This window comes from Coloeus monedula (genome assembly GCF_965178545.1).
Source record: "Coloeus monedula genome assembly, chromosome: 8".
Lineage (NCBI taxonomy): Eukaryota > Metazoa > Chordata > Aves > Passeriformes > Corvidae > Coloeus > Coloeus monedula.
The window spans coordinates 17,450,816-17,478,144 of NC_138788.1; the positions used below are offsets into that span (position 1 = coordinate 17,450,816).

The window sequence follows — 27,329 nt, forward strand, 5'->3', positions numbered from 1 at the left end:
GATCTATACTGCAAGTTGCAGTAATAATGTCAAAATGTTTGTGTGCAATGTTAAAGAAACTGAACACCAGCAACTCCCATAGATGCCTCTGAAAATAAGACAAGGTGCACAAATATGGAGTTCTATCACTCAAGTTTGTAAGATGCAACTCTGACACTTATGATTTCTAAAATGCAAGTCCTGACAGCAAGCACAAACTCACAGGAAGAGCAAAAAAAATCAAAGAAAAAAAATTTAATTTTCCTGTTCCTCCCCCGAATTTACGATTATTTTCACATTGTGTTCCATTCACAATTCCAGAGACTGAATGACAGTGTTTAGTGCTATCATTACTCCCAACTATTTTGAAATAAGGGAAATGTCTGAGGAAAATACATTTTCTAGCCTCAGTAGGAACCAAATAAAATCCCTCACAGTGAATTCTAATCAGACACCAGCAGCACAGCTAGCTGATCCACAGCGAAATGAATATGACAGACTGGAAGATATGATGTCAATGGTATAAATTACTGCAAGTATAGTAATTATATCTGGAGAAGGGAAAGAAATTGCATAGACTTTGACAGTACATGTAACCTATCTTAAATGATACAAAATAGAGTAATTTTAAAGGACTAAAATACACCTTTAAAGTTTACCATCTTTGAGAAAGCTGGGGCAGCCTCTGTGTTTTGCTTCTATCTGTGATTTACTGGGTCCTATTCTCCGCTAGTCTTTCTCTAATTTGTCTGCTGGATCTGATTACCAGATGGCTAAAATAAATGTATTGTGTTCATTCATGGTAACAGAAGTTGTCTTTAAGGGTTCTGCCACGGCTTCACTATCTTTTCCTTTGTACCTACTCCTCCCTCTGTGAATTGATTAGATTTCAGAGCTAAGTTTCATGTGAGGGTCGTTCTGCTGAATGCTGCACTGAAAAGCATATTATCTATTCTAGGAAGCACATACAGATGACCACAGGATATCAGAGACCTGTCCTAAAGCAACAACTGCCCTGTTGTGCCAAGAAAATAGATTGTTTGATAATTTCAGGACATGGATTTCCAGAATAAGTATCTGTCACTGACATACACTCTAATGCAATCCAAGAAATAGGTGACAGTTGGATAGAAAGAAGGAAATGAAAAGCAACATATGCACAGTGCAAAGTCAAGGAAGGTAACAAGACTAAAGTGAAGACAGACAAGAGTAGACAAATTAATGGCTCAGAGAGCTACCCTCTACCTCAGAAGTGGTAATTGCTCACTACATGGTTTCATTTAATCTGGTAAATCACTACAAACCCACAAGTAAAGAAGCTAAATGAAAGAAAAGGGCATGAGCACTCTGTAGCACAAGGAACCATGGACGGTTCAACACTGTCTCCTCTCCTTTAGTAAAGTTACACATGCCATCTGTAATCTGAAGTGATAATATTGTCCCAGAAATCTGAGTCAAGCCCATCCTTGAGTGCTTTTGCTATACATGTGAACAAGGTTTTTCACTCAACACATCTCCTGCAATCATATACTTCCCTAATCTGAATCTCATATTGTAAATATCTAATATAATTTATTAGCACTTCAGTGTTAATTATTTATCCATTATCACATGCACATCTTGGGGTTTATTTTCAGATTAGTACAATAATTCGCTGTCTCCTTGTTAAAGTTTGGATGTTGTAGAACTGGCACCTGAGAAAAACAGCTTTTAATATATACAAAAATTCACTGTAGTGAATCACTTAGTCAAAATTTAAGTGATCAAACTGACTGAACACAGAGGAGTGACTTCAGAACTAAAAGAAGATGAAGCTCAATCTTAAAAAATACAAACCTGTTTAGCACCTCACATAGTATTTCCCAGTTTTCCTGAAGCATCTCTACTAAGTTTAATTTTACTAAATTGTACATTGGAAGCTTCATTAGAAATTATATATAGGCATGCGAAAATAAAAAAAAAAAAAACCTCCAAAGTTAGTGCAGTAAAACTTTTGGGAATCTTTGTCATTCTTCTTTATTTAAACGATACTTGGAGCCTTTCAAAATTTTTCAGCCTACAGCATTAATTCCCAAGCATGGCATTTGGAAAATAAAGAGCTCAGAACACTTGCAAAAACAGAAATTAAAAATTAATAGAAAATACACCTACATATATTTTAACCACAGCACAAACATATGGTCATAACAGCAGGATGCATTTTCTTTGTACACTGAGAAGGTTATAACTAATTTTTCACAGTTCTAAAGGGGCAGTCGTGGCCATACGCAAGAATCAATAACAACCATGTAAAGCCTACAGCAGTGCACACTAACAGGCTGTAGGAGACATTAACACTAGCTAAAAGAAATAACTGTATTTTCAATGAACTTGTTCTTCCTGGATAATCAATTTTTTACACTTCTTGCCAGCTGTTCCCACATAGCTCAGGTAGAAGAATGGAAACAGCTGTCATACAGAATCCATATATTACATGCATGTTATGAGGTTTTAATCTGTCATAAATGCTCTATATTTGTTATTTTGATCAGTCGTATCAACTTGAGAGCAAGATAAAAACAAATTCACCACTGTAATCTACACAAATACAGTAATCTGGCTAGATTCATTCTGGATGGTAATAAAAGAATACTAACTGTGAATCTACTAATGCCCCATCCTCAAACCCTGCCTTGATTCCAGAAGTAAGATTTCATCATTAAAATCAGTTTGTCCCACCACCCACATTTAGAGATTTGTCACAATCATTGTTTCTGAAATATTGAGTTATAAGGTGGCACAGTAATTACTATGGAATAAATAGCAATTAAGATTGTTCACACAAATAAGCTCAAACTGTTTGCAGTGAATAATTATGCTAATAGTGTTTTTCTACATAATTTGTGCATCCTTCACAACAATTTACTAGAAAATGTGAAATGTAAATTTGATGCATTACTACAAAAGCTCTGAAAATATGTTTAGCTCTTAAGACTTTTCCCACCAATTCAAGAGAATACACAACTAAAAACATACCTCTACATTTGTACATCTAAACTTGAAGAAATCAAACTATGCTGGAATTGAAGCAGTCACTTTCTTGTCGCATCTTGCTATGAAATCATTCTAAATTACATACGACAGACATACTCATTGCCTAAATGTCAGGATACTCTAACACAAACTTTAGCAATTTGAAAGAGGCTGAACTTACTGCTATATAATAAACTTTGGCCTTTTCCACCAACTTCCAGTTCTTCTCCAAATCAAGATGCTTTTCCTTCTTATAGCAATTAGCAGCAGCGAGGTTAGCTACAAGAGACCTGAAAGTGATTAAAAAACAAGTATTAGACCTTCTGTGAATAACACTACTGCAAATTTCTCGCAATGAACATCATTTCTCAAAGATACTAAAGAACACAAAAGCAATTGACAAAGAGCACCATAAGCCACATATACTTTATTTGACCATTTAATAAAAAGTAAGTAATATATTTAAATAATAGATTAAATATAATTTAAATCTTATATTAAATAATGTATTTTAAATCCAGCTACATAGTTTAGCTAACCTATCACTATTATATTGCTCAGGTGCCTTCATTTGCTTTGAATCAACCTTCGTTTCATTCAGTGATCAACCCCCTCCATATGGTTTAGCATCTGCAGATTTTCACTAAAACTCCACTAGTACCTCTCACCTAAAGAAAAGTTGTTTCTCCAGTTTATCTTCTGAAAACTATCTTCCCTCACAAGAAACAAAAGGTTGATGGATAGGTAAGTCTTGCTTTTACAATTTTCCAATGAACAGCTATATTATTTTAAAAGGGGCTTGTTTTGGGATTCTTTTTCCCCATTAGGTTCATATTTTCCTTTAGCAAATAAAAAAGGGTCAGGTTGCTACTTTTAGACTATGAACTGTTAAAAAACCCTTTGGCTTAGCTGTGGATTACTGGAAAACTACCAAAAACTCATTTGTACTTCCTTCTTTCCTAACAAGTTATAACACAAGCTGTGGGACACAACTTCCATTACCGAGAACAAAAATACTTGTATCATATTGCCTCTGTTACACGCAAGATACATTCTATTTTAAATCATCTTCACCCACTAGATTCAGCCTTATGAAACACACAAAACTTACAGACATACTCCTAAAAAGAGGTCATGAGAAGACAGTTATGCTCTACCTCTCCACTCTGGCTACCATGACCAAATTCTTCTATGCAATTGTATTCTGAGAATGTTTAATAAGATGCAATATTTAGAGAAGGGGAATTGGGAAATGGATTATTTCCATGCTAGCATACAGAGCTTTAAATATAATTTTCAAGATTTAATAGTCAATGGATGCCCTTTTAACATTAACACATCACTGTTTTATGATATTTAAGTGCATTAACCAGATAATTAATGTGTAATTACAGATACAACATTTGGCTATTGAAAACTATGGCCTTCTCAAGGTGCATGCAATTGATGTTGTATGCATCACTCCGTGTAAATGCTACTACAATCCAGAGCCAGCGTGGGGGGGAGCAAATAGCTCATCTGCTTTCACCAAGTTATGCTTCTGCCTCCAGGCACGTTACCATGTTCAGGTGTTAAGAGGCAAGTAAATGAGACATTCTTTACTCAATAAAAAACAAACAAAAGACCAAACGAAAACTTCTATGAACAAAGCAACCACCTCTCCATGTAAGCTTCCTGAAGCACTCGAAGCACTCATCACTGACAATGCTTCTCAGTTCAACAGATCATGTAAATAAAAATGAATCTAACTTTATCTGAATATATCAAAAATACAGTTCTGTGTCATTTAATCCCATGAGCAGACCTGGGGCTTATCTGTTTAATTCTAAAACCTAAAGGCAATGAAAACTAATGTGAATTTTGAAAAGAACAAAAGGAAAAAATATGAGAAAAATTTATGAACAAATACACCAAGCCTCTGTAACATTACAAGTAACAGGGCAACGAGTTTCATTCTTCATGAGTATTATCATTTCAATGACAAGAAATCCACTGGAGAACCAAGTAAATCCAAGAAAGATGTGCTTAACTGTGGTAATTTTCTGTAAATCAAACTTTAAAAGCAAATTAAATCTTTCAGTTTTGGCAAACCCTAAATATCCATCAAGGACATAGTTAGAAAAAAAAAAAAATCTTGTCTGTCTACGTATGTTGCTAAGTGAAAAGCAATTATGTTCCAGAAAACTGAGCAAAGACTTTCTATATGTTCCCTTTCACTTACCACATGCCCCTGAAACTGTAAACCCAGCTCTGTATGGCTACATCCAACTGTAGAGATGCTCTGCACATATGGGAAATAAAAGATTGCTACACTGATGACAAAGCTTTTCCAAATTAAAACAGTAAGTCTGAGAGCACTAAGTTCAACATGTGGGGCACAGACAAGGTAGATATTTTTTCAATGAAATACAGTAACTGGAGACAGCCAGAGTGCTTCAATTGAAACAGCTTAATGGAGATACTGTGCATGTGGTTATTTCTAAGCAGAGTGCAGAAATCAAAGTCATTGACTATGACAGAGCGTAGGTATTACTTTAGAGTTTAATCATGTGCTAGGATTTTCTTGAAAAGCTCTGAGAAAACAAAGCATATTAGTAATGATAAACTAGAGAATTCAGGGTGGTAATCACACATCAACTCAGAACCCTTTCCTGCAAAAGCTAGACAGAGTTAGCAGAAGCAAGAAACATTCATATCAGGGCATCTGGAACATAAATATACACAGCCACTTCCTGGGAAAACCAGGAGTGCCACTAGCCAGCTCCTCCAAAACAGACAAGAGAGCTGAAGAAGGAAGTTAGCATGTACCTCAGCTGGAACAAGAGATTAATCAATAAATAGAGTTATCAACTGGGGCCAAGTTGAAGTGATTCTTACCAATACAGAAAATGCTAAAAACCAAGAAACAATCAGAGGGTAATTAAAGATTCAGAATAAACTTTCTCTCCCAGGATGGACAATTGCACAATAAAGCCTTTAGCAGCAACCATCAGCTAATTTTTCTTCTCCCAAGGCGCACAAATTTCTGCCACTCTCAAGCATGCTCTAAAGCATCGATTGAGATGAAGCCACTGTCTAATACTTGACTCAATACAAATATTTGGTATTAAGAAAAAACAGTGGTTTATGTTAGCAAACCAAAAATACTGCTTATTAAGTCAAAGAAGTATTTGCAGACATTCTTATGAACAAATTTACCTAAACTTTTATATTCCACTGAGATTCACATGTTTTTCTTGAATTCATACTGTGTGCCTATTGACAGTCTTGACTTCAGTTTTCCATCATGTTACCTAGAAAATGGTGATTGCTACAGGATGCATACACAGACACTATGTAAGACTCACAGAGCAAAAATATCTTTATTGCTTTTCTTCTCTTTGAAAAACTGAATATGGATCTTGGAGATGAAGGGGGAAGTCTGTAGATATAATTAGTGTCAAAATTCCAGATGAAGATGAATGAACTTCCTTCCTCTGTGGAGTATGTACATTCATTCCTGAGAGTAAGACATTATGTGCAACATTAAATTGGGAGGGACAGGCTGATAAGCTGGAGGACAGGGCTGTCTGTCATTCAGTGGATCTTCAACAGCAAGAAGAATCGTGCTGGCAGAAAACTTGAAGGTATATGCAAAGTCATGTAATTATACACAACAACATAGGCTGAATGTTGACAGGATACCATGCAGTTTTCCAGAGAAGGACCTGGAGATGCTGGTGGATGAGGCTTGTAACATGAGTCAGCAGGGTATGACACAGAGAAGGTTAATCACATTCTAGTGTATATGGGCAAATGTAGAGCCAGGAGGACAAAGGAAGTTTTAAATCCAAAATGGAGGAAAACCTCTGTCTCCAGACCTTATCTGGAGTTCTGTGTCCAGCTTTGAGCTTTCCATTACAAGACACTGACATAGAGCAGTGAGTGCAGCAGTGGGCCATCAAGATTATTAGGAGGCTGGAACACTTAACAAATGCAGAAAGGCTCTGGGTGGACCTTAAGAACAGGTACCTAAGGGGAGACCTTCCTGCTTTCTTCAAATATCTAATGAAAGTTTACAGAGAAGATGCAGCCAGACTATTCCTGAACACAAGAAAGAGCAGCCACAAGCTGAAATAAGGAATACTGCAACTGGGTACCATCAAAATAATTTCTCCCATGAAGAGCGATCAAACGTTTGAACAGTTTGCCCAGAGAGCTTGTGCAACCTCTATCCTTTGTGATATTCAAAACCCAGCTGGACACGGCCAGGAAAATCCTGAACTAACTTTGAAATTGGTCCTGCCTTTTGCAGGGGTTTAGATCAGATGCCTGCTCTAATTAAAATTTTTCTAGAGTTCTACATATTATATGGAAAACACTTCCCCCTCTGACTCTCATTTCAATTCATGTCGCTGTTTACCACCTTTTCTAATTCTACCCGAAACATTAATCAACCTCTCCAGAAGTATGGTGTAGACTTTAATTACGGGAGTGCTATCTCACTTTAATAAATTCTACAAACTCCTGATACTGCTTTGAAAGGAAAAGAGCAGGTCCTCAGGACCAATGGCATTGAAAGCCACAGGGGAAAACCAAAAACGATAATGACAGATATTTCTATCTTACTCAGACAAAAAGAAAATATTCCTCAGGGTAACTGATACCATTTTTATTATTGATTCAGTATATAGTATCAGAAAATGTAAATGCTGTCAGAAATCAGGGAGGGCTGATGTGTGCTGGTAACGTCTCAAGATTAAGGCTAACCTGATTGGCTGGCTTTGAAACCTTTACAAAAATTGTCAGAAGGTAATCAGCAAAGAAGTAGAACACAAGTTCAAGAGTTCTGGGTAGAGGGCGAAAGAAGAAAGCAAAGGGCCATGCTCAAGAAAAATGAATAGAAAAAGTAGCAAATGAAAACAAGAAAAACAAATTCAGAAGAAATCCTTAAAATGTAGACATACAGAATTACAGGTACTAGAAGAAAAAAATAAAAACCTTTTTCTTTCTCTTGTATAAAATGAAATTAACCCTTTCAATCTACTTATATGCTGACAGCAGTTCTCACTAAACACAGTATCACCAGAGGTATACTCCTCGCTTGCCAATCAAGTATAAGCCTTAGGTACCAATCAGCTTGCACGTAGGCTGCATAAACATACTTGTTTACCAACTGTCGTCTCCCCCATATTTTCTCTCTTCAGAGCAAGGGGAAGCTATTTCAGAAAGAAGCAGTATATTATTATCTCACACTTTCTGGCCATAATACAACTGCTGTTCTCTAAAAGTGTATTAGTACTGCCCAGCCCCAAACTACGGCCTAGGCAGTCCTGCGTTGTCTCAAATCAGGGCTAACACTTCATCGTTCAAATCACAATTTTTCAAGGCTGGATATTCCAAGCACATTAGGCTACACTCACTATGCCAACTGCATTTGTGTCTTCAGAAAATATCAAAGGCTCCTGACCTGTTATCACTAGTGATGCAGGCAGCACAGGTTCCTGTTGGCTCTTCACTCTGCTCATAATAATGGGCATCCACATGAGCTTCCTCAGCCTTCTTCTTCAAGATCTCTCCAAATTTATCTTTGCCAATGCACCCAAAGAAAGTTGCAGCTTTGTAAGGTCTCTGAATCATCCACTGCAGATTGACAGGAGAAAAAATAAAACCACAAAATAAATACAAAGTTAACATATCGGGTATATTATTTTTGCTATTTTTTTCTCTCCACTCACCACATTTAACTCTGTGCCTACATTTTGACTTACAGAACACTTGTATGCCTGAAGTAAAAAACATGTAGTACAGCAAAGGAGGGAGGAGCAGCAGAGAAAACAAAATTTACCCATAATGATCCCACTAACACCTAATGTAAAACTTAAACACATGTAGTTCCATTATAAATAAATTTGTATTTTTTACAAGGTATACAAAAAGAAGTTCCCTCGCTCAAAGGAGTTGCCTCTACACTTACATTTAATCAAGCAACATATGGTCTCTTCAAAGAAAAATTGTAGAAAATACAAAAGAAAAAAAGGAAAAAATAGCCCACAAAACCCTCCACACAAACAAAATAAATAAATAAAAACAGAGATAGCATGTAAGAAAAACAGTGCATTTGAGAAACCTAAGCAACATTATGCAACATTCATAATATATACATAAAATCTAAGTGGTACTGAAAATAACCATTTGTGTCAACCATTTAATTGCATGCAAAAAAGGAAACACTCCCTTTTTACACTGTTAAACCACACATGAAAGTATCTTATCTCCAACTTTATTAAGAGCAGTTCTGTCATTTGAATTGTAAAGAAAGAGAGTAGCTGCACAGTGTTGCTAAGGTGCCCGGTTATTTCATAAAGCTCCTCTTTTATTAATAAAAAATGTATCATTCAGCTGTAAATGTAACTCTATTTTGTGGTAAGTTAAAAAATAGCATTTATCAGCAATGTGAAATCAAGAGTGACTTAAAAAATAAATGTGAAGAAACAGACATAGGCCCTACTCTGCTGGTGGTGAGTCAGCCAACCAAAGTCATTATAATTCATTCTAATTACAGTCAGAAAGCTTATCCACTCAATCTATAGTATGAATTAAAGGCTACAGCAATTTTCTGCTATACTAAAACCCTACTTATAATTGTTTCCTAATCAAGATTTAAATAAATGATAATGTCTCCATTACAAAGCAGCATTAGTGGTAGCTGTGGGTTGTAGAAAGGTCAAGCAACTAAGTTGCAAATACATACTTAGTCACGTCTTTATTACTACCAGCTCCACAAGGAAGAGAAAGAGAGAGAAAAAAAATCTTTAGTCATGTAAAGTCTCCATTAATAAGAAAAAGGTGGACAAAAGTTGCAAGGTCTCTTTCTTGCAACAATTTTGAATAAAGTTTAAGGAGAAGAAAAAATTTTATCATCATATGGTGGCAAAGTTAAATCTCTAATCCATGAAATGTACACTACATACATTCTGCTTATCTATTCCATACCACTCTAATAGAAATTAAGAAAACCCCTAATAAGAGAATTAATACATTTCATACAAGGGTATCAATTATATCCTTGAATTTGACACACCTTTGCACATACATAATAGACACTTGCACAGTGTTCCTTTAGGATGTCTCAGAACAATAGTCCTTTATATTTGGAGGTATGATTAAGTGGAACAGATTACTTAAAAAGATGAAAACTGCTGTGACCAACTGTAAGTGAATATGGAACAAATTTCCACACAGGTAAGAACAGAAGTTCCTGAAGCCTTGTGCACCATGCAAGCATGCTCTACTGTCACAAATAACAAGAATTAATAGAGATCACTATGAACAACATTTATCAAAGAACCAAACCCAAAAAAATCTTCAAAAAACGTAAGACTTCAAACCGCACCTTAGGCTTACAACATTTTATCAAATGATGTTATTTTATATATGACAACATTTGGAGCAGTAGCAACTAATATTTCACATAGGTCTCTGAAAAAAGAATTTCCATTCAAGTATCACAGTTTTGGCTATTGGCAGCAGCTCGGTTTGAATTCAGATGTGATACATGCCATATATAAACTGTCACAATCCTGATTTTAAATTTAAGTCAAGCTACACTTGAGAATCAAAAGTCACAGTCCAGACTTTCCTGAGATGAATCTCTGTATGTGGTGCAGACCACTTCTTCCATCAGCAGTTCTACTCATATTCATGATTTTTTAAAATACAGGTATTATATGGCAAGAGGATAGTCCCACTATATAGGTATTATTTTCATTTGAGTATCTGAGTTAAGCAACACTGAAGAAGATGGGAAAGTAGTTCAGCAGTGTTTCTGCAAAGATCCTCTCATCACAGATCTCCAGTTACCAACACTCATTGAAATGATCTGCTCTCATTCCCACAACAATGGTGATGAGGCATTGTCAATTGGAGAACTCCTCCAAGTTGAATCTCCTTTCCTCAGCTAAAAGGCTACATATCAGTAAGGGCAAAAGCAGACATCACATTACATTACAAACTTGATGAAACTGAATCATAGAAGTATTCCTGTGGTGCACCACTGAAGTTGCACCTTGTGGAATGAGCCACACCAGGCATTTTTTGCACACGTGTGAAAAAACAAAAGAGGCTCTTCAAGGCAGACACTTGGGGATTTCTTTTTTAATTTGTCCCAGAACTGGATTTTAAGTTTGAACAACCTGCTATGAAAAAAGGCTTCTATGGGCTACTTCACATGCTGTTGTTATTAGTGACTCTGTCTAAAACACTTCAAATGGGAGTCAGTCATCACAAGATGTTTATCATTGTGAAGCACCTATGCAGCATTACAGCCAGTATCATATGAAGGCCAATAACAAACTGCACACATTAATGCCATGTATATGGTTATATAAACTGAAAATTAGTTTTATAGATTTATGTGAAATACAAGATTTAATTGAATGAAAAAGATTCTAGACAGAAACAGAAAATGACCCAGCTCAGCGGGAATCAGCATAATGAGTTAATTATCCAGGGTTTGGCTAGGCAGAGAGGCAGCTACTAACAAACTGTATTGACAGTCTGGTCAGGAGAGGTTGGCACCTGGCCACACCATGAATCCTCACCAGCACCCAAGGGAATTTGAGGCTGCTAATGGACCAAAGACAGAAGTGTCAAAAGTAGGAACTTATCATGAAACAACAAGACAGCCTCAGGAGCAGGATACCACAAAGGAAACTCAAGGAATGGTTTATGAAATCTAATGTGTTTCTCTGCTCTAAAGTTTTCCTCTGTCAACACAGCTTGGACATCAGGTACAAACAAGGACAGGCCCTAACCTTTTCAGTTAGCATAAACATCTGTGACAGAGAAAGGAGCACAGGAAATAGAACACCTTTCAGATGTTCTCTTGAGTTAAACAGATTGTATTTTTCTCACATTTTTGTAGTATGCACTCTGATAAATGCAAAGAGAACTTTAATTTTAATTATTTTTTATATTTATGCCTTGCCTTTAGCATAACTGTGTCTTAAAATTCAGCTGATTTCAAAATAAGCATAATCTAGTATCAGGTTACCATATCCCTACAGACACATTATTTCTTATGATCAAATACTGAGGCCAGCATTTGCAAAAGAAGCCAGCACCCTGGCTGCTCCAAGACACACTAGAGGGTGACAAAATACATTACTTTCATGAGGCTAACTTGGGCTCACAGTAGCAGGACTATCAGTTCATGGGGTTTTTGATGATCAGAGTTGAACAGGATGAACTCTCTGGCAAGCTTTAGCTATCAGAGAAGTGTAAGAACCTTTGTGTTCCAGGGAGTGGGTGGTAATTGCAGAGAACAGCACCAGCTTTTCTTGCAAGACGTTGAGATGCCAAGAAAACTTGGTAACAAGAAAAGCTTCTGAAGACTCAATTGTGACTTTGTGAGACTGCTTGGAGTGAACTACGTCCCACTCTTTCACATCCTCAGACTGGAAGATGTGGTACACCTATTTCCCACTTTTGTCTAATTACAAAACGGCTTATGGAAACAACCTTTCTGCTTTCTTCTGAGTTACAGAAGAGCACTCCTAGAAGCATTTCTAACACTAGAAAGTGACTTGACTTTGATTGGATACTCAGTGCTGTCTTTTGAGAAACAATAACCCTGCCCCCCTCCCCTCCCCCCCAAAAAAAGAACAAAAAGCCCCTTCATATTATGTGAAAGAAAATCAGTGGCCTCATACAGTTAGAAAAAGTTCTTCAATTTGGATTTCCCAGGCTTATCCTATTTAGCTTGAGAATGCCATGCTTCTGCAGAATTCAGTATCCCCTATCACAACACTTGATCTGCATTCAAAGCTTTGCTTTGCTGTTCCTGCAAAGTCCACTGTAGAGGAGGACCCTACTAATGCACCTCACTGTCTTCAGTTGCAAAGACACTTTCCCTGCAAAAGGAGAGTTTGCTACTGCTGTGTCTCAGTACACATTACCATAAGACTTAAAAAAGAAACATCCTACAGATGAATCTTATAACAGCTTTACAGCCTTCTGTCTATAACCAAGATACTTCAGAAATTATTTCATTTTACTCCAACTCTCTGCTCTGCTGTAAGTGACATCATTAACTGGACAACACTGATAACTGGAACAAGGAGGCTGATGAAGACACTCACAGCCACATTGTTCTCTGTCTGAGCTCCTAAATTCGTTTTTTAAGTGGCAGCCAGTAGCACATTTCCACATCTGTCAGTCATCTTAAACTAACAACGCCAAAGCATCCAAAGCTTTGCTTAGACTGACATACCTTCTGCACATAGGAGTTTTCAGCTGTGGACTTGAATCCTAAATGCCTACAAACTGACAACACAACAGGAAGCATTATGCCCCTTCACAGTGAAGGATCTTCAAAACTCATTAACACTGAATACAGACATCTGAAGTGCATCTGAAGCGCGTTATTTGAAGCAGGACTCTTCTCTGCAAGACCTGTCAAATCTGATCTTATTTTAAATTGCAGTTCACAGAGGAGAGGACTCCAAGGACCTAAAATTAGGTAAGATTTAACATGCCTGCTGAAATCTAAATAAACAATGTGAGCAACTATTCATGAAGTGCTCTTTTTAGTAAATCAAAACAGGAATGGAGTATCTCTTATTTTTATGTTCTAAATTTTAGAATGAGTCCATATACTTCTCAAAGGTTTTACCAGTCTGTTGTACCCCTCACCAGTTGTGTCCCTGTTATGTGCAATCACCAATATATATACACAGTCCATTAAAAGCCTTTCGGAGTATTTTTAGAAATATTTTAGGTGTTAAAGGAAATTAAATCACAACTGATCTTAGATGGCCATATAAAATGAGAAAACGTGGGATCAAAGATCAAACCGTGTATCTTAAAAAGACAAAAAACTGACAATATGCAAAATAGTTCTTTCAGTGTTCAAAAAAGGACAGTGTCACTGTTTCAAGTGAGCTCATTTATTTCTTGTGTATGATATGATACACTTCAGGCTCAAATGGAATGCAGTATTCTGTTACCATTACACATATCATGCCATTTAAAATCCCTACCATGGTGGGGTAACCCCAGCCAGAGTTAAGCCTCCACCCAGTCAGTCTTTCAATCCTCCCTTCTTGAGGGACAAAGGAGAGAATCAGATGTGCAACAGTGAGAAAAAAACCACAAGGCTCAAGAAGAAATGATGCAACGACATTCATTCACCACCTTCCATCAGCAGATTGATACCAAGCCACTCTCTGAGCCATGGCTACTTGGCAAAACTCCCCCTCCCTTCCACTTTTATTGCCATATTCTATGTGCCCTGGATTATCTCCTCGGTCAGGTGTCCTGACTGTGTCCCTTCCCAACCTCTTTCCCTCTACACAGTCTACTCACTGGGGGGGCAGCAGAGTGAAAAAACAGAGAAGGCCTTGATGCTGTGCAAGCACTGTTCAGCAATAGCTAAAACACTGCTGTGTTAAATAACACTGTTTTGGTGACAAATCTAAAACACAGAACCATATGGGCTGTTATGAAATATTAACTGAATCTCAAGCCAACCCAGTACACCTAACTCCAGAATCACTGTTACGAGACTACAGCAGCAAGACCCTGGCAAACAGATGAGTTACTACAGTTTGTTCCAGTACCTTTGAAATTTCTTTGCTTTTTCTTATTTTCATTGATGGATTTTTAAACATTGCGACAGCTAGTATCACATAATGGCCACATAAGAAAAAAATGGGAAAAGGAAAAAATAAGCTAATCTTTATAAAAGCAGGCTTGTGAAAAGGAGCCCCATGTCCTGTACAGTAATTCTTCCACCATTAGCTGAAGCTGCCAAATCTTGCATGAGGAAGTGATATTGTTAAAATGCATGACAACACCCTCAAGCAACTTCCAGTCAAATGAGATAAAAGTGATAATATTTTTTAAAGGAAAAGACTAGTTAAAGCCTTGCATTGACACCAATATCTAAATCTTTTCAGCATTTGGCTCAACATGTACTATCCAAATCCCTGCACAGGAACATCTATTAGTTTTAACATGGTGCCACAAGTGCCTTTTGCTACAGCTTCTCAAATTAAGATGTCTATCAAAACATTAATCATCCAGGAGCAGTACTTCATTCACTTCAACATTTAAAAACAAATTTAACAAACTGCCTCTTAAAAAAAGTTTCTATAATCCAAATAACTATTTTCAGTGCTGCTGTTCTTCTGTCTTCCATTTCCTATTTCTTATCATTGCTCTTCATCTGCTTGTTCACTGTTTTATTTTTAGTCTAGTTTGTAAGCTTATTGCTGTACAAGGAAACACAAGCATATTTTCTGTAATTAAACATGTAGTAGCCATATTCCAAAGTTTCAATGTGACCAAAAGCAAGTGCTCTTTTTTTACTCCACCCTTTAAATAACACTTAATTCCAATATTCCTTACTCCACACTCTTATGCTGTATTTATAATGCTACAGTTCTGCCTCAAACACCTGAAGTGCTGCAGCCTCTCTTCTGAAGGTCAATTTGTTATCTGAGGCCAAAGGCAGAATGTCTCCTGCAAGGCCTTACAAGGCACACAACTGAGACACAGCTGGTCTTGTGTCCTTTTCCCATTTGAAGGGCAGAACCTGAGACATCAACCACTTCCCCATCGTATGATCTGATGTGTCACTCCTTTTCCTCAAAAATTGTGCATTTCCTTCCCAAAACCAGGTAAAAGATGACAAACCTACAGAACAAGGTTGGTCACACCAGCTCTTCTCACTGTCACAGATGACAGTTACTTGAAAGGTATCACAACAGAAAGAATTCCAGGTTTACTTGGGACTCTTCTGCAGCTGTTTAAGTTTATACAACTATTTATTAAAAAATTCACCAATATTGCAAAGCTGTGTATGAAGTAAGGATTAGGAGTATCTTTATCAGTAAAAGAACTCAAAAGACACTAACATCCCTCTTGAACACTGGGTGTGAAATAATGAAAGGTGGCAAGTAAAGTACAACATAAAGTCTTGGTCCTTCTGGTCAGAAACAGTGGTGTTCAGATGTGAATAGAAGGATATAAACAACATGAAAATGGAACATCCTACTCATGTATAGTAAGAGACTCACTGGACAACTGTAAAAGTACTGTTAACAATGCCTCAGCCTACTCGTAAAGAATTAGCACTTCAAATAGATATAAAAAAGACTGATAAGCAATTTAAAAATACCTTAAAATTCTCCAGTATAAAACACTGTACATGTATTTAGGTACTATTCTATAAGTGAAGCTGATGCTGTTGCAAAGTGACACTTTTAGGATATTTCACATATGATTTTGCATATCTGTAACATTAAAACAAAACTTCCTTTTCAAAACCCATGCATATGTCACCCACACTCCCCTGCTAAATGATGTGCAGTCTCAATGAATACACCCACACTCAGAAGGACAGCAAAAAACCCACAAGTGGAGAGACTTCTTTCATTGTCTGGCAGCACAGAATTCATATAGCACAAACTGTAAACAGCTGCCTATCAGCTTCTATCAGCACCAGTATCAAAAACAGATGGCAAAGGTCAAGTCAAAGTTTATTGACAATGATGAACTTGGACAACCTCTATTAAATTACTTCTTCCTTTAAGGTGTATGTGATCAAAGCAGCAGAGAGATTTTCACTCAGTCATATAACAAGCTATTTGTTGAGATTGAAACATCTGGTCAATATCTCCTAACACTGCAATTTCATGCACAGTTAGCAATAGGGTACATTTCTTTTCTTCTTCTTACAGGGTCCATAAGGGTGGCACATATGGCCAACCATTTCATTCAAAAAGGTTTCAATTCCAGGCATTACATACAATTGTCTCTATGCTTAATAGTATTTTAAGTTTACCTACCATCGTTTTCCATCATCACTGCTGTCTGCTCTACTCTTCGCTATAAAAGCCCACAAATATGACAGAGCACTTAAAGCTTAACAGCTTTTGACTACTGGAGTTAGAAAGCAGTTAAGGCAGGGGAGTTTTTAAAGTGACAGGTCTTCATCTATCTGTTGTCAAGAACTCCCAATGCATTAAACTATTTACCAAGGCTCTCGTAACTCAGATTATAATTTTTGTTGTAATAGCAAACCTTTCATTTCTAAGGCACCCCAGAGCAATTTAAAATCACCCTTTTTACTAATTTATAAATTATTATAAATTTTCAAATGTAACATACATTATTATTATTTCAAGTAAATGTATGCTAATTATAAAAATCTGATGAAACATAAATCCTGTTTCTCAATCTGAAATAGGAAAAAGACACAAAATGCTATCTACCCCAAAGGCTAAAAAATGTTTGCCTTTAAAATTATGCATCTATGTTGCCACAGCAACAAGTACTGGATAATGTAAAATGTACTTCACCCTTCCATTTCTAAATCCCAATCTTTTTGGTCAAAATATGAAGGAGGGCCGGTTGCAAGCCTACCTACACAAAGTACATTTCAAAGAATTTTCAGCTACTACTAAACAACCTTCATTTTTATTCAGTCAATGTTTGATTTCCACATCTTGTTCCCACAGTCACTGACTCCAAGTAGTATCTGAACCTTAGAAGTTCACCTAGCAGTTGTAGGAAGACACTGATTCTAAAAATGTTTACTATAATGATGCATCATGCCCAGAGGCTACACCAAAGGCATAATGGAGGGGTGGGATGGGAAGGAAGAAGAGAGATAATCTCCATGAGGGAAAAATGTACAAAATGCTTGAACAGAGACATCCCTCAGAGATGTCACTGAAGATGCCTCAGGAGTGTGTTGACTTTTGGCATGATGGCATCTCTTCAGGAGACCTGTTCTGAAGAAATGGGATATGTAACCTAGATCAAACCAAAAAAAAAAAAAAATCAAGGTAGTCTGCTAGAAACTGATGGGTTTCATGTAAATGTCAAGATAAGGCTTATAGGAAGCAGAGCATCTTTTCAGGTTGCAAACATGAGCCTGTGTAAGAGCCTGTCACCCCATGCCACAAAGACAGACAATCCAGTCAGGAAAGCAACTAATTAGGTCACTTAGCACTAACAGCACTGGTGTAGAAATTAAGTAATTAGCCAGATTCTAACTGGGTTTTTTAATAGAAGTTCAAAACAGGAAAGGTTTCAGGAGCTCCAAACAAATTCATAACTGATGGGATTAGCACTATTAAATTGCAATATTTTTCCAAAGTAACAGAAAACCATCACACCCAGTAGCAAAGAGTGCAAATTCAGCCTCAGCTTTATTGTATATATACAGTAAGGCCTATAGCATTGTGGTGGAACATTCCATAAAAGCTGATATGGAGTTTATTTCTTCCAGAGTTAATAAAGAAGCTTCTCCAAAAGAGATTAGGAGAAAAAGTTTTTAAAAAAGATTAAAATATGGTGTCTCCCCTCTAACTGCAAGGCTTTCCCTTACTAGACTAGAAGCCCTCTGAATGACCAAGCCAAAACCGTGGAAAGGTGATATTAGGCTTTGAGTCAATCCTTTCAGGAATTAGTATTTCAGGATTGGCCTCTCCTAATTGTTATACCATATACTTCATCCACAGTTCCACATGGAAATGCTCCCCTCCAAGGTTCAATATTCTTAAGGAATGATCCCTCTTCTAAGAAAGAAAAATGTGAACCAACTGAAAAATTACTGCCTTAGGACAGGCAAATCCCAGAAAAGCCTCTGGATTCCTCAAGTGAGACTTCCAACCACACTTAGTTGGAAACGCTCTGTGTTCACCAAATCTGCAACTGGAACAGACCAGGCTAAGATTCCAGGGGAATACTGGGTCCACAGTGTGCATGTGAACAATGCTATGGAGGAGAACTCATACGTGCTCTCACAAAATAATAAAACTGCCACAGTATTCCAAACAGGAAGAACTCTCTCAAAATCAGAACGTTCTGTTACTGAAGTGAATCCATTAAGCTCACTGCTACGTGTACAAACGTAGGTGTCTTTGAGAGTTACGAAAAACACAAGAAACTTTGGATAAAGAACACACTTTCACATTTCTAAATTACCTTTCAGCTTTTCATTCCGGTACCAGCTAGGTACAAAATCAACACAGAATATAAGATGCACAACTCATTTCTTATTGTTTCTTGCTACACTAACATCAGGAACTCTGCACAAATGGCTCCATGAGAAACGGCACAGAAATTTTGTAGCTCAGCACAGAGAACTTCTTTAAGCCCCTCTGTCAGATGCTTCTGCCAATCACTTAGGGGAGAGGTTTGGTATGTGGTTCCTCCACCACAGTTAATGTTATCCACACACATAAACGGATGGGGCTTTATTCTATTCACCAATAACTGAATGGTAAATAACTTATTTATACTGTTTCTTAAGCACAGAAATACTGCATTTTATCTACTCCAATCACAAGAACTCTTTTTGCAAGTTTTTGTCCATAATGGCTTTAGATTTGCTGTGGTGGTACAAGCAATACCTTTACCAAATTAATTTAAGAGGGTTTCTAATTGCCATAAACTGAAAGACATCCCATTCTGATTCCCAAGATAATATATTTAAAAAATAGCAAAATAGAATTACTTATTATAGCTTTTGATTTCTTTTAAACAGGTGTATTCCTTCCCTCAAGGTAATTTTTATATTTAATTGTAATAAATCTAATCTTTTTAAAGAAATTATTATAACTAAATGTATTACAGAAGTCACATATAATTATTTGCAGTTGAAAGCAGCATTTGACACTACCTGGATTTTTTGGCAAATAGCTCAAACACTCCCGTAAGTTCAAATAATTTTCACAGAACACATAATTTAGTTGCCAACTCCCGTGTGTTTCTGAAAAATAACTCCAAATTGCTCTTAAATTTGTTTTTTTCCTGAATTCAGTCACTGCTGAGGCACTTGACACTTGACTCCTACGATCAACTCTGCCTCAGCACTAAACTCCAAGACCTAATTTGGCAGGAATGGAAGGCAAAGGAAAGCTTACATTTACTAGAATGCTGGTTTTGATTCAAAAAAGAGTCAACCTTTTGGCTTAAAAAAAGAAAAATCCACAGGATCGTACCTGATGAACTTCCGTCTTGTCTTTTGTACAACAGGAAATACTTTATTCACATCTAAAATCAAAATCAACAAGAAAGAAGAAATACATACACCAAACACTGAGAGGATGCTTTGCTAGCAACTGGACAGTCCTGATCCAGTTAATATTCTTTGAGTCAGGTGTATTTTGAAGTTAACAACTACCTTTTCCAATTTCCTCTGAGAATCTGGAAAGCCCTGGTCTGATTGGGATCTCAATTAGTCCAGTTTTACACTGCTGTCTTATGATTCTACTGGCAACTGATCCTTTAACTACAGGCAAAACCAGCATCTCTGAAAATGTGTTTGTTTCTTTCCCCCAAATTCACAAATTTGGAATTCTGGGGGGTGGGGGTTAGGGGGTGGTTCTGTATTTTGGAATGTATGCTATTGATGAAGACTATACTATAAGGGTGAAATATAGATTCACAGCTTTATTTTAAAAGGTAAGAGTTGGAAGGGCTGCCACACAAGAAATAAAAAGAAAAACCAGCAAACCAAAGAAACAAACAAACCTCTCCCCCAAAAAACAGAATCAGAAATATACGCAGAAGTTTCCAGAACATACTCTAGGACTAGAGTAGCTCCTACCAGTATCACAGGCAATAACTGTGATACTATAAATAAAAAAATCTAGTGGCCAAAATTTGGTGTGATATACTCTGAGTTTGTACGTGTCATAGAGGACAGTCAATGCTATTAAATGAGACAGAAATTCTCAGCTGATGCATTGGGAATACAAGAACTTTGGTAAATATGGTTTTGTAATAAATCTGTCATATAATATCTCCATCTGAGCACATATAATAGTCCATTTACTTTTTAAATAAATATTTTTATGTAGGCTTTATAGAAGAAGATAAAGAATAGTCTAAGCAATAATGCCATTCAACAAACTATTGTTTTCTGTTCAGAGGCATTTGCTGCTTTCAGCAGCACGAGGTAAGCCAAAAGCCCTTATCCCTGTATCTTGCCTGCACTGGCTGCAGGACACACTAATTGTGAACGCTCAACGTCCAACAAAGCAGGCAGCATGTACTTCATGTGAAACCCTAACTGCATATGTGCTAATGAATTTGGATCTATAATTAACTTTTATTACTCTGGTATTTTGTATCATTTTCTGTACAGCACAAAATCTATTATATTGAAAGTGCACAAGGATAATTGCATTTAACTTCACATCTATGGAAAAATAAAATCAAGGGATTTTGGACTATAAGTATCTCGAGATACTTCCCTTCTCAGAAAGGCAAAAACTGCAACATCATTTTAAGGATTATTTCTGGAATTTTTTGGATCTTATCATTATTGTTGGCTGCTGTATTACTAGAAATTACATCATTAAATGATTTCCCAGGGATAACAGCTTGTAATTCCATCTATTTATTCTCTTCTGAGGAACACAGTAGATTAGAAGGCTGTCAAAATGATAAACTGACATAAAATGCAAATTTGCTTTTTTTAATACAGCATGCAAGATTTGGAAATGCTTCTTAAAACAGAACCACCAAACTAGCTACAGGCACAGAATTCATGCTTCAGGCAGCCAATGTATAAAAAAATGCTAATGCATTAGAAGATATGACTCAACAGTAACAACAACAAAAAAATCTATCTAAACTTCATTAAGAGGAGAATCTGTCAATAAATCAACTGAAAGATAAGGACAAGTATCAATATTGAAATATACCAGCTATAATGAGCATAAAACCGTTTCCTTTATGCAAAAGCTAACAAGTTATTACATGAAAGGTTAACTCATTAGTCCCTATTTTTAATTTTCCAGAACAAATGCCTAAGCATTTCAGATACTTTTAACCTAAAAGTCTGTTTTCTACTCATACTTATTTTGATGGAATGTGATTGATATCAGTGAGATTATACCACTGTGGATTATAAGAGAATTTGGTCCTATTATGTTAATTCTGTTGGTGTAATTGTTAGTTTTTCTACATAGTGTACTACTATTCAAAATTAAGTCCTCAGGATAGAAATACATTGCTCTATTACTTGGCTGTGAGGACATTAATTAGTAACCATAAAGCAATTTGAAATTGAATAGACCAGATCAATGCCAGATGCTGGTATGAAAGTTCTGCCTATACATATGATTTCAAAGGCAGCATCACCACTTTTTATTTCTAAGAAAACACAACCGCATTTCTTTTTACCAGTTGAGATACAAAAACTACTTTTATTAAATCCAATCAATTTAATATCAAAAAGAACAAGCTGAAATTAGGTTAGACCATCCAGATATTAATAATAAAATTATTTCTGCAGATCCATTATTTTAACAACATTGAAAGCATTCATGCCTTTAGTAACATGACATAACCCACACTCTGAAAAATGCTATACTAATAAAAACAATTGGGGATAATACAACAATGTGATTACTCTTATTTTGAAGCAGTCTAGAAGGACTGGACAAATTGCTATTGAAAGCTAAATAGGTGGCTACCTATGACTGGCCAGTAGCAGCAGTGGCCAGTGACAGCAGATATCCATATTTATAAAGATCATTCCTATAATCACAGTTTATTTTAACACGTATCAATGTACAGCAGTACCCTATGGACACATGATACGAGATGACCAGGATGGGTTCTCTCTCTAGGGTCTCACTCTCCAGGGAGAGGGTATGGATTGTGTGCTGTCACCTCATCACATTATCTGACCAGGGACTAATTACTATCCCTGCCATTGCTTCTATTTTTAAAATGATTATTTACCCCTTCTCCATTTTTCATTTTACTAGTATTTTCCAGAAAATCAATTGCAGCTGTCACAAAAGGACAGGATGGTTTTTATGAGATTTAAATCTGTTCTGTACTGGTTTTCACATAAAATAAAATTTCAGACGAGCATTACAACCATCATCAACTCAGAAGGCCTGATAACTATTTACATTTAAATTTAGCCTAATAAATCGAATATTTCTAGTGATGAAATGCAACAGAGTAATGAAAAGTCTTCATTTTCAGACCTTTCCAGTTGTCTCCTGGAAGTACACATCCATTAGACTTTTGCTATACAAATAAATTCCATACAGAAGACAAGAATTTTCTCATTTTATTTCTATGGACCACTTAACAAGGCAGTGATTCCCTTTAGATCACTTGAATGTCATTGGACAAACACAAGGCAAATACTAAACAATATCCTCCTTTCAAAGGGTAAGTTAGAAATGAACCCAAATTCAGCTAGTTCAAGGTGATATCTTCAATAGCTGCTCCTATTCCACCACCACTCCCAAACAAATAGAAAGTTACAAAGGAAACCAGTATTACCAGCTTAAGCTAATCTTTGTTGAAAGACCAGTGTGTCATGCCTGGTGTGTCTAAATCCAGATTTATTAACTCTTAGGTTTCTGCTTCAAACAGCGGAAATAATTGCCATAGTGAGGATTCCTTCTTGATTCAGTGATACTAAAAGCTCACCCTTTAGAACAGTATTTTTGATGAGTTGCCCTAGCATGCAGTCTTCTAGAACTTTTTACGTGAGCCATAATAAACACTTGATTTTTCCGAATTTTATCTGTTAAAATCCCAGTCTAACACAGCATTTTAACATTTTGGAAAGGTTATGATGACAAATGTAGGAAAACAATGCTGTTGCAGTCATTCCTGTAATTAAATTACTTACAGCATTAATCATGTCAATTTTTTCTTTCTTTCCTCTGCTAAAAGCCAAAAGTAGAATTCTTAAATCAAGAAATTGTATGCAATTTCCTTGCTAATCCATTATCCATTTCAACAATTGCTCAAGTCAGAACAAAAGACAGCAATATTAAAAAATGAGAAATATGACAAATCTTGGACTGTTTTGGAATGAGGTTTTAAAAAGACAACAACTCCATAGTACTGTAGGCTGCACATTCAGAAGATACCAATGTAGGGACCTGTAAAAATCCTTTTTACTCTGACCTTATCAGAGATCACACACATCTAGACAACTCCCAGTGTTACAATAAGCTAACCTTCCCCTTCCCCTACTCAGAACAACAAAATCAAACCACAGCACCAACAAAAAACCAAACCAACTGACCAACCAAAAACCGAAACAAACCTCAACACTGATACAGAAGTCTAAGCTTGTTGCACAAATATTTTGGACTCCTTAAAAACCAAAACAAACACAAAAATCCTCTTAAATTGTTACTAATAAGTCTGTCCACATCAAGCCAGTTTGCACATACCACGTTTAGGATTAGCAGATTGCATTCCTGTACACTGAGGAAGAACTAAAACTGAGAAAAGACATTTCAGGCAGAATTCTACAGCACATCAATGAGTTGTGACAACTGGCAGTGTGCAGTGATAGATCCCACTTAGGGAGCTTTAGCAACTTCTATCAAGGACATAGAAATCAGCTGATTTATGGAATTCAGACTTTAACACTGCACGTGAAATTTCTACTAACAGAAACTAAGTTTTGCTAAAATGGAAACTACCTTAAAATAAAGAAGCAGTTATAACTACAACACATATGGCTGAGCATTATACAGTCATTCAGTATTTTGTCACTAACAGCATAAATACATCTCAAGATGTACCTTCTCTATTGTAATAAACAGATATTGTACAATCACCTCGTTATAGCAGGGGTTTACTTCTTACTCACTTACAAGTGTGCCACCAGAAGACCATGCTGACTTAGCTGAGGTCCCCTGTAAAAATTCTATTTTTCTGTCGAGGCAAGTACACCACCTCAAAACTTCCTACCATAGCTACTTGCAAAACAACTGCAAATTGTTCTGCCTTGAACAACCTATTATTCCAAGACAAGGTCTCCTTGAACTGTACTAATGAAACAAATGTACCTGGAAGAGAACCAAACTGTTATTACTATTACACGGATAAAATTTGTTCAGTCAATCACAATAAATTGTTCCCAGGTATGCATATAGAACTGCTCTGTTTTCATCAAGTCACATAAAATCTTTAGCATTCCCCTACAAATTTAAATTAACTATGAGCTCTGGGAAGCCATTATGAAGCAATTTTCCACTTCTATGTTTTGTACCAAACTCCAGGGAAAGTCTAAAATTTGGTTCAGAAAAGATGGTAGATAATAAAGCACTTAAACATCTACTTCACTATACTGTTTCATACCAAAAAGAAAAGAGATTCTGTGTATTCAAAACTGACTAAAATATTCACCTAAACCAAGTAATAAATACTCTATAGGCAACTAGTATTATATATACTATTTTTTGTGTTCTGAAGACAATGTCTATCACAAGGCTCAGTAAAGATGGAATTGCGTCTAGTATTTGGAAAACCAAATCACTTAAAGTTGAACATCCAGAAGATTTTTTTCACTGTAAGGGTTATTAAGCATTGGAATGGGCCACCCAGGGAGGTAGTGGAGTCACCATCCCTGGAAGTGTTCAAGAAACAAGGTGGCAATTAGCACTATGGTTTAGTTGTTGTGGTGGTGTTTGGTCAAAGGTTGGACTCAGTCTGGAGGTCTTTTCCAACCTTAGTGATTCTATGATTCTAAATATGCAGTCTGAGACCTGGATCACTCAGTGAAACCTTCTACACCAACACTAACAGAAGCTACTGTTTGTCTTCTACACAAATTGCAGGGTGTTACTACCATTTGTGAAAAGAAAAAATTTTAAAGCCAGTCTACCTACAAATCCATTTTTTGTTTCAGATCATGACAGCTGCACTCAAGAAGGCATTCACATGTATTTTCAGATATTATTTGAAGTAACGGATGCATGGCAGAGAGAACAGGTTACAAAATTTCCAGAACAGCCAAAATAACTGGATTAGTTTGTGTTTGATACTGAGGCTTAATAATAGAGACAAACAAGAAAACAAGAACTCCAACTACCCATAACTATCTGACTCAACATACAGAGAATAGGAAAAAGCCAAGCACAACACTACTAACAGCAAATGGAGCAGCAGAAGGTGTTTGAATACATACCTCAGTGGTTCTCTTAATTAAAGTTCCCAAACTATTTCTGTGAGTAATTCTTTATGAGGTTACTATAGGCATGTTAGATGTCAAAATGGCTTGCAGAATTTTTCTTTATAAGCAACCTTCAAAAAATGTCTCACTTCAGCTTATTTAATTGCACAAATATCATAAGCTCCTTTTACATCTCACAGAACCAGAAACAAGTACTTTTGTCATGCTATACATTCACCATAATTGTATAGCAAATATCCAAATTTAACTGATCTTCTAATAGTTCTGCCTTAGCAAATCAAGATGTTTCAGCACAGTACAATGTAAACTAGTCTATCACCCCAATAGTGTTTTTTCCTTTGAGTCTAATGATCACATTTCAGTAACCAATGAACCAAACACAGCTTAATTAATTCCTTTACTGCATTGAGAAGTTATTCTTCCCTTGACAGTCCAGCATAACTCCCAATAATGTTAATGGAAGTTATGCATGTTCATCACAGTGACAATGAACTCTTTCCAATACACAGTACAGAGTCTGCAGGCAAGTGGGAAGATGCTTTGATAATATACTGCACTTCCCAATTCTAATACAGAAAAGCTTTATGCTTCAGACCCCAAGCTATTGATTCACAGCAGAGAAGAGCTTTAAGTGGACATAGTCATTGTAACTGCTGCAAATTACTTCTGTTTGCTTATTCTGAACAGCTTAACTCTTTGAGAGTCATACAGAGAAATGCTAAAGAGCAAGAACTTTGTCTTAACATTAAGCTATTTAGATATAATAGTTTGAGGTATTAGAGAGTGTCCAAAGAAGGGCTACGAAGACAGTGAAGGGCACTGAGGTGAAGCTGTATGAGGAGCAGCTGAGGTCACTTGGTCTGTTCAGCCTGGAGGAGACTGAGGGGAGACCTCACTGCAGTTACACCTTCCTAGTGAGGGGAAGAGGAGGGACAGGCACTGATCTCTGCTCTGTGGTGACCAGAGCTAGGACTGAGGGAATGGCCTGGACTTGTGTCAGGGGAGGTTTAGGTTGGAAATAAGAAAAAGCTTCTTCATCCAGAGGGTGGTTGGGCACTGGAACAGCTCCCCAGGGAAATGGTCACAGCACCACCGTGGCAGAGCTCAAGTGCATGGACAATGCTCTCAGGCACAGGGTGTGATTCTTGGGGTGCCCTGTGCAGGACTAGGAGCTGGACTTGGATGATATTTGTGGGTTCCTTTCAATTCAGGATATTCTGTGATTCTATGAACTTTGAACATGTTTAGAAAACACAACTTGTAACTTTGAAGAATAGGAAAAAAAATCATATGATGGGACAAAAGGGACAATATATTCATGTGGGTGGATCTGCAGCTCTGAGGAACAAACCACAAGCACAACACACGA

At 36.7% G+C, this 27,329-nt stretch overlaps 1 protein-coding gene across 2 annotated transcripts in view; it reads right to left on the reverse strand.

The window, feature by feature from the left end:
* The window catches only part of ADK (adenosine kinase), a 272,472-nt gene that overhangs the window by 141,407 nt on the left and 103,736 nt on the right, over nt 1-27,329 (reverse strand). For both annotated transcript variants that reach the window (XM_082286036.1, XM_082286037.1), the window contains exons 5-6: nt 8,441-8,613; nt 3,173-3,281 (exon numbers count right to left, since the gene is read on the reverse strand). In XM_082286036.1, the coding sequence (XP_082142162.1) occupies nt 3,173-3,281; nt 8,441-8,613 (282 nt within the window). The remainder of the gene's footprint in view (nt 1-3,172; nt 3,282-8,440; nt 8,614-27,329) is intronic.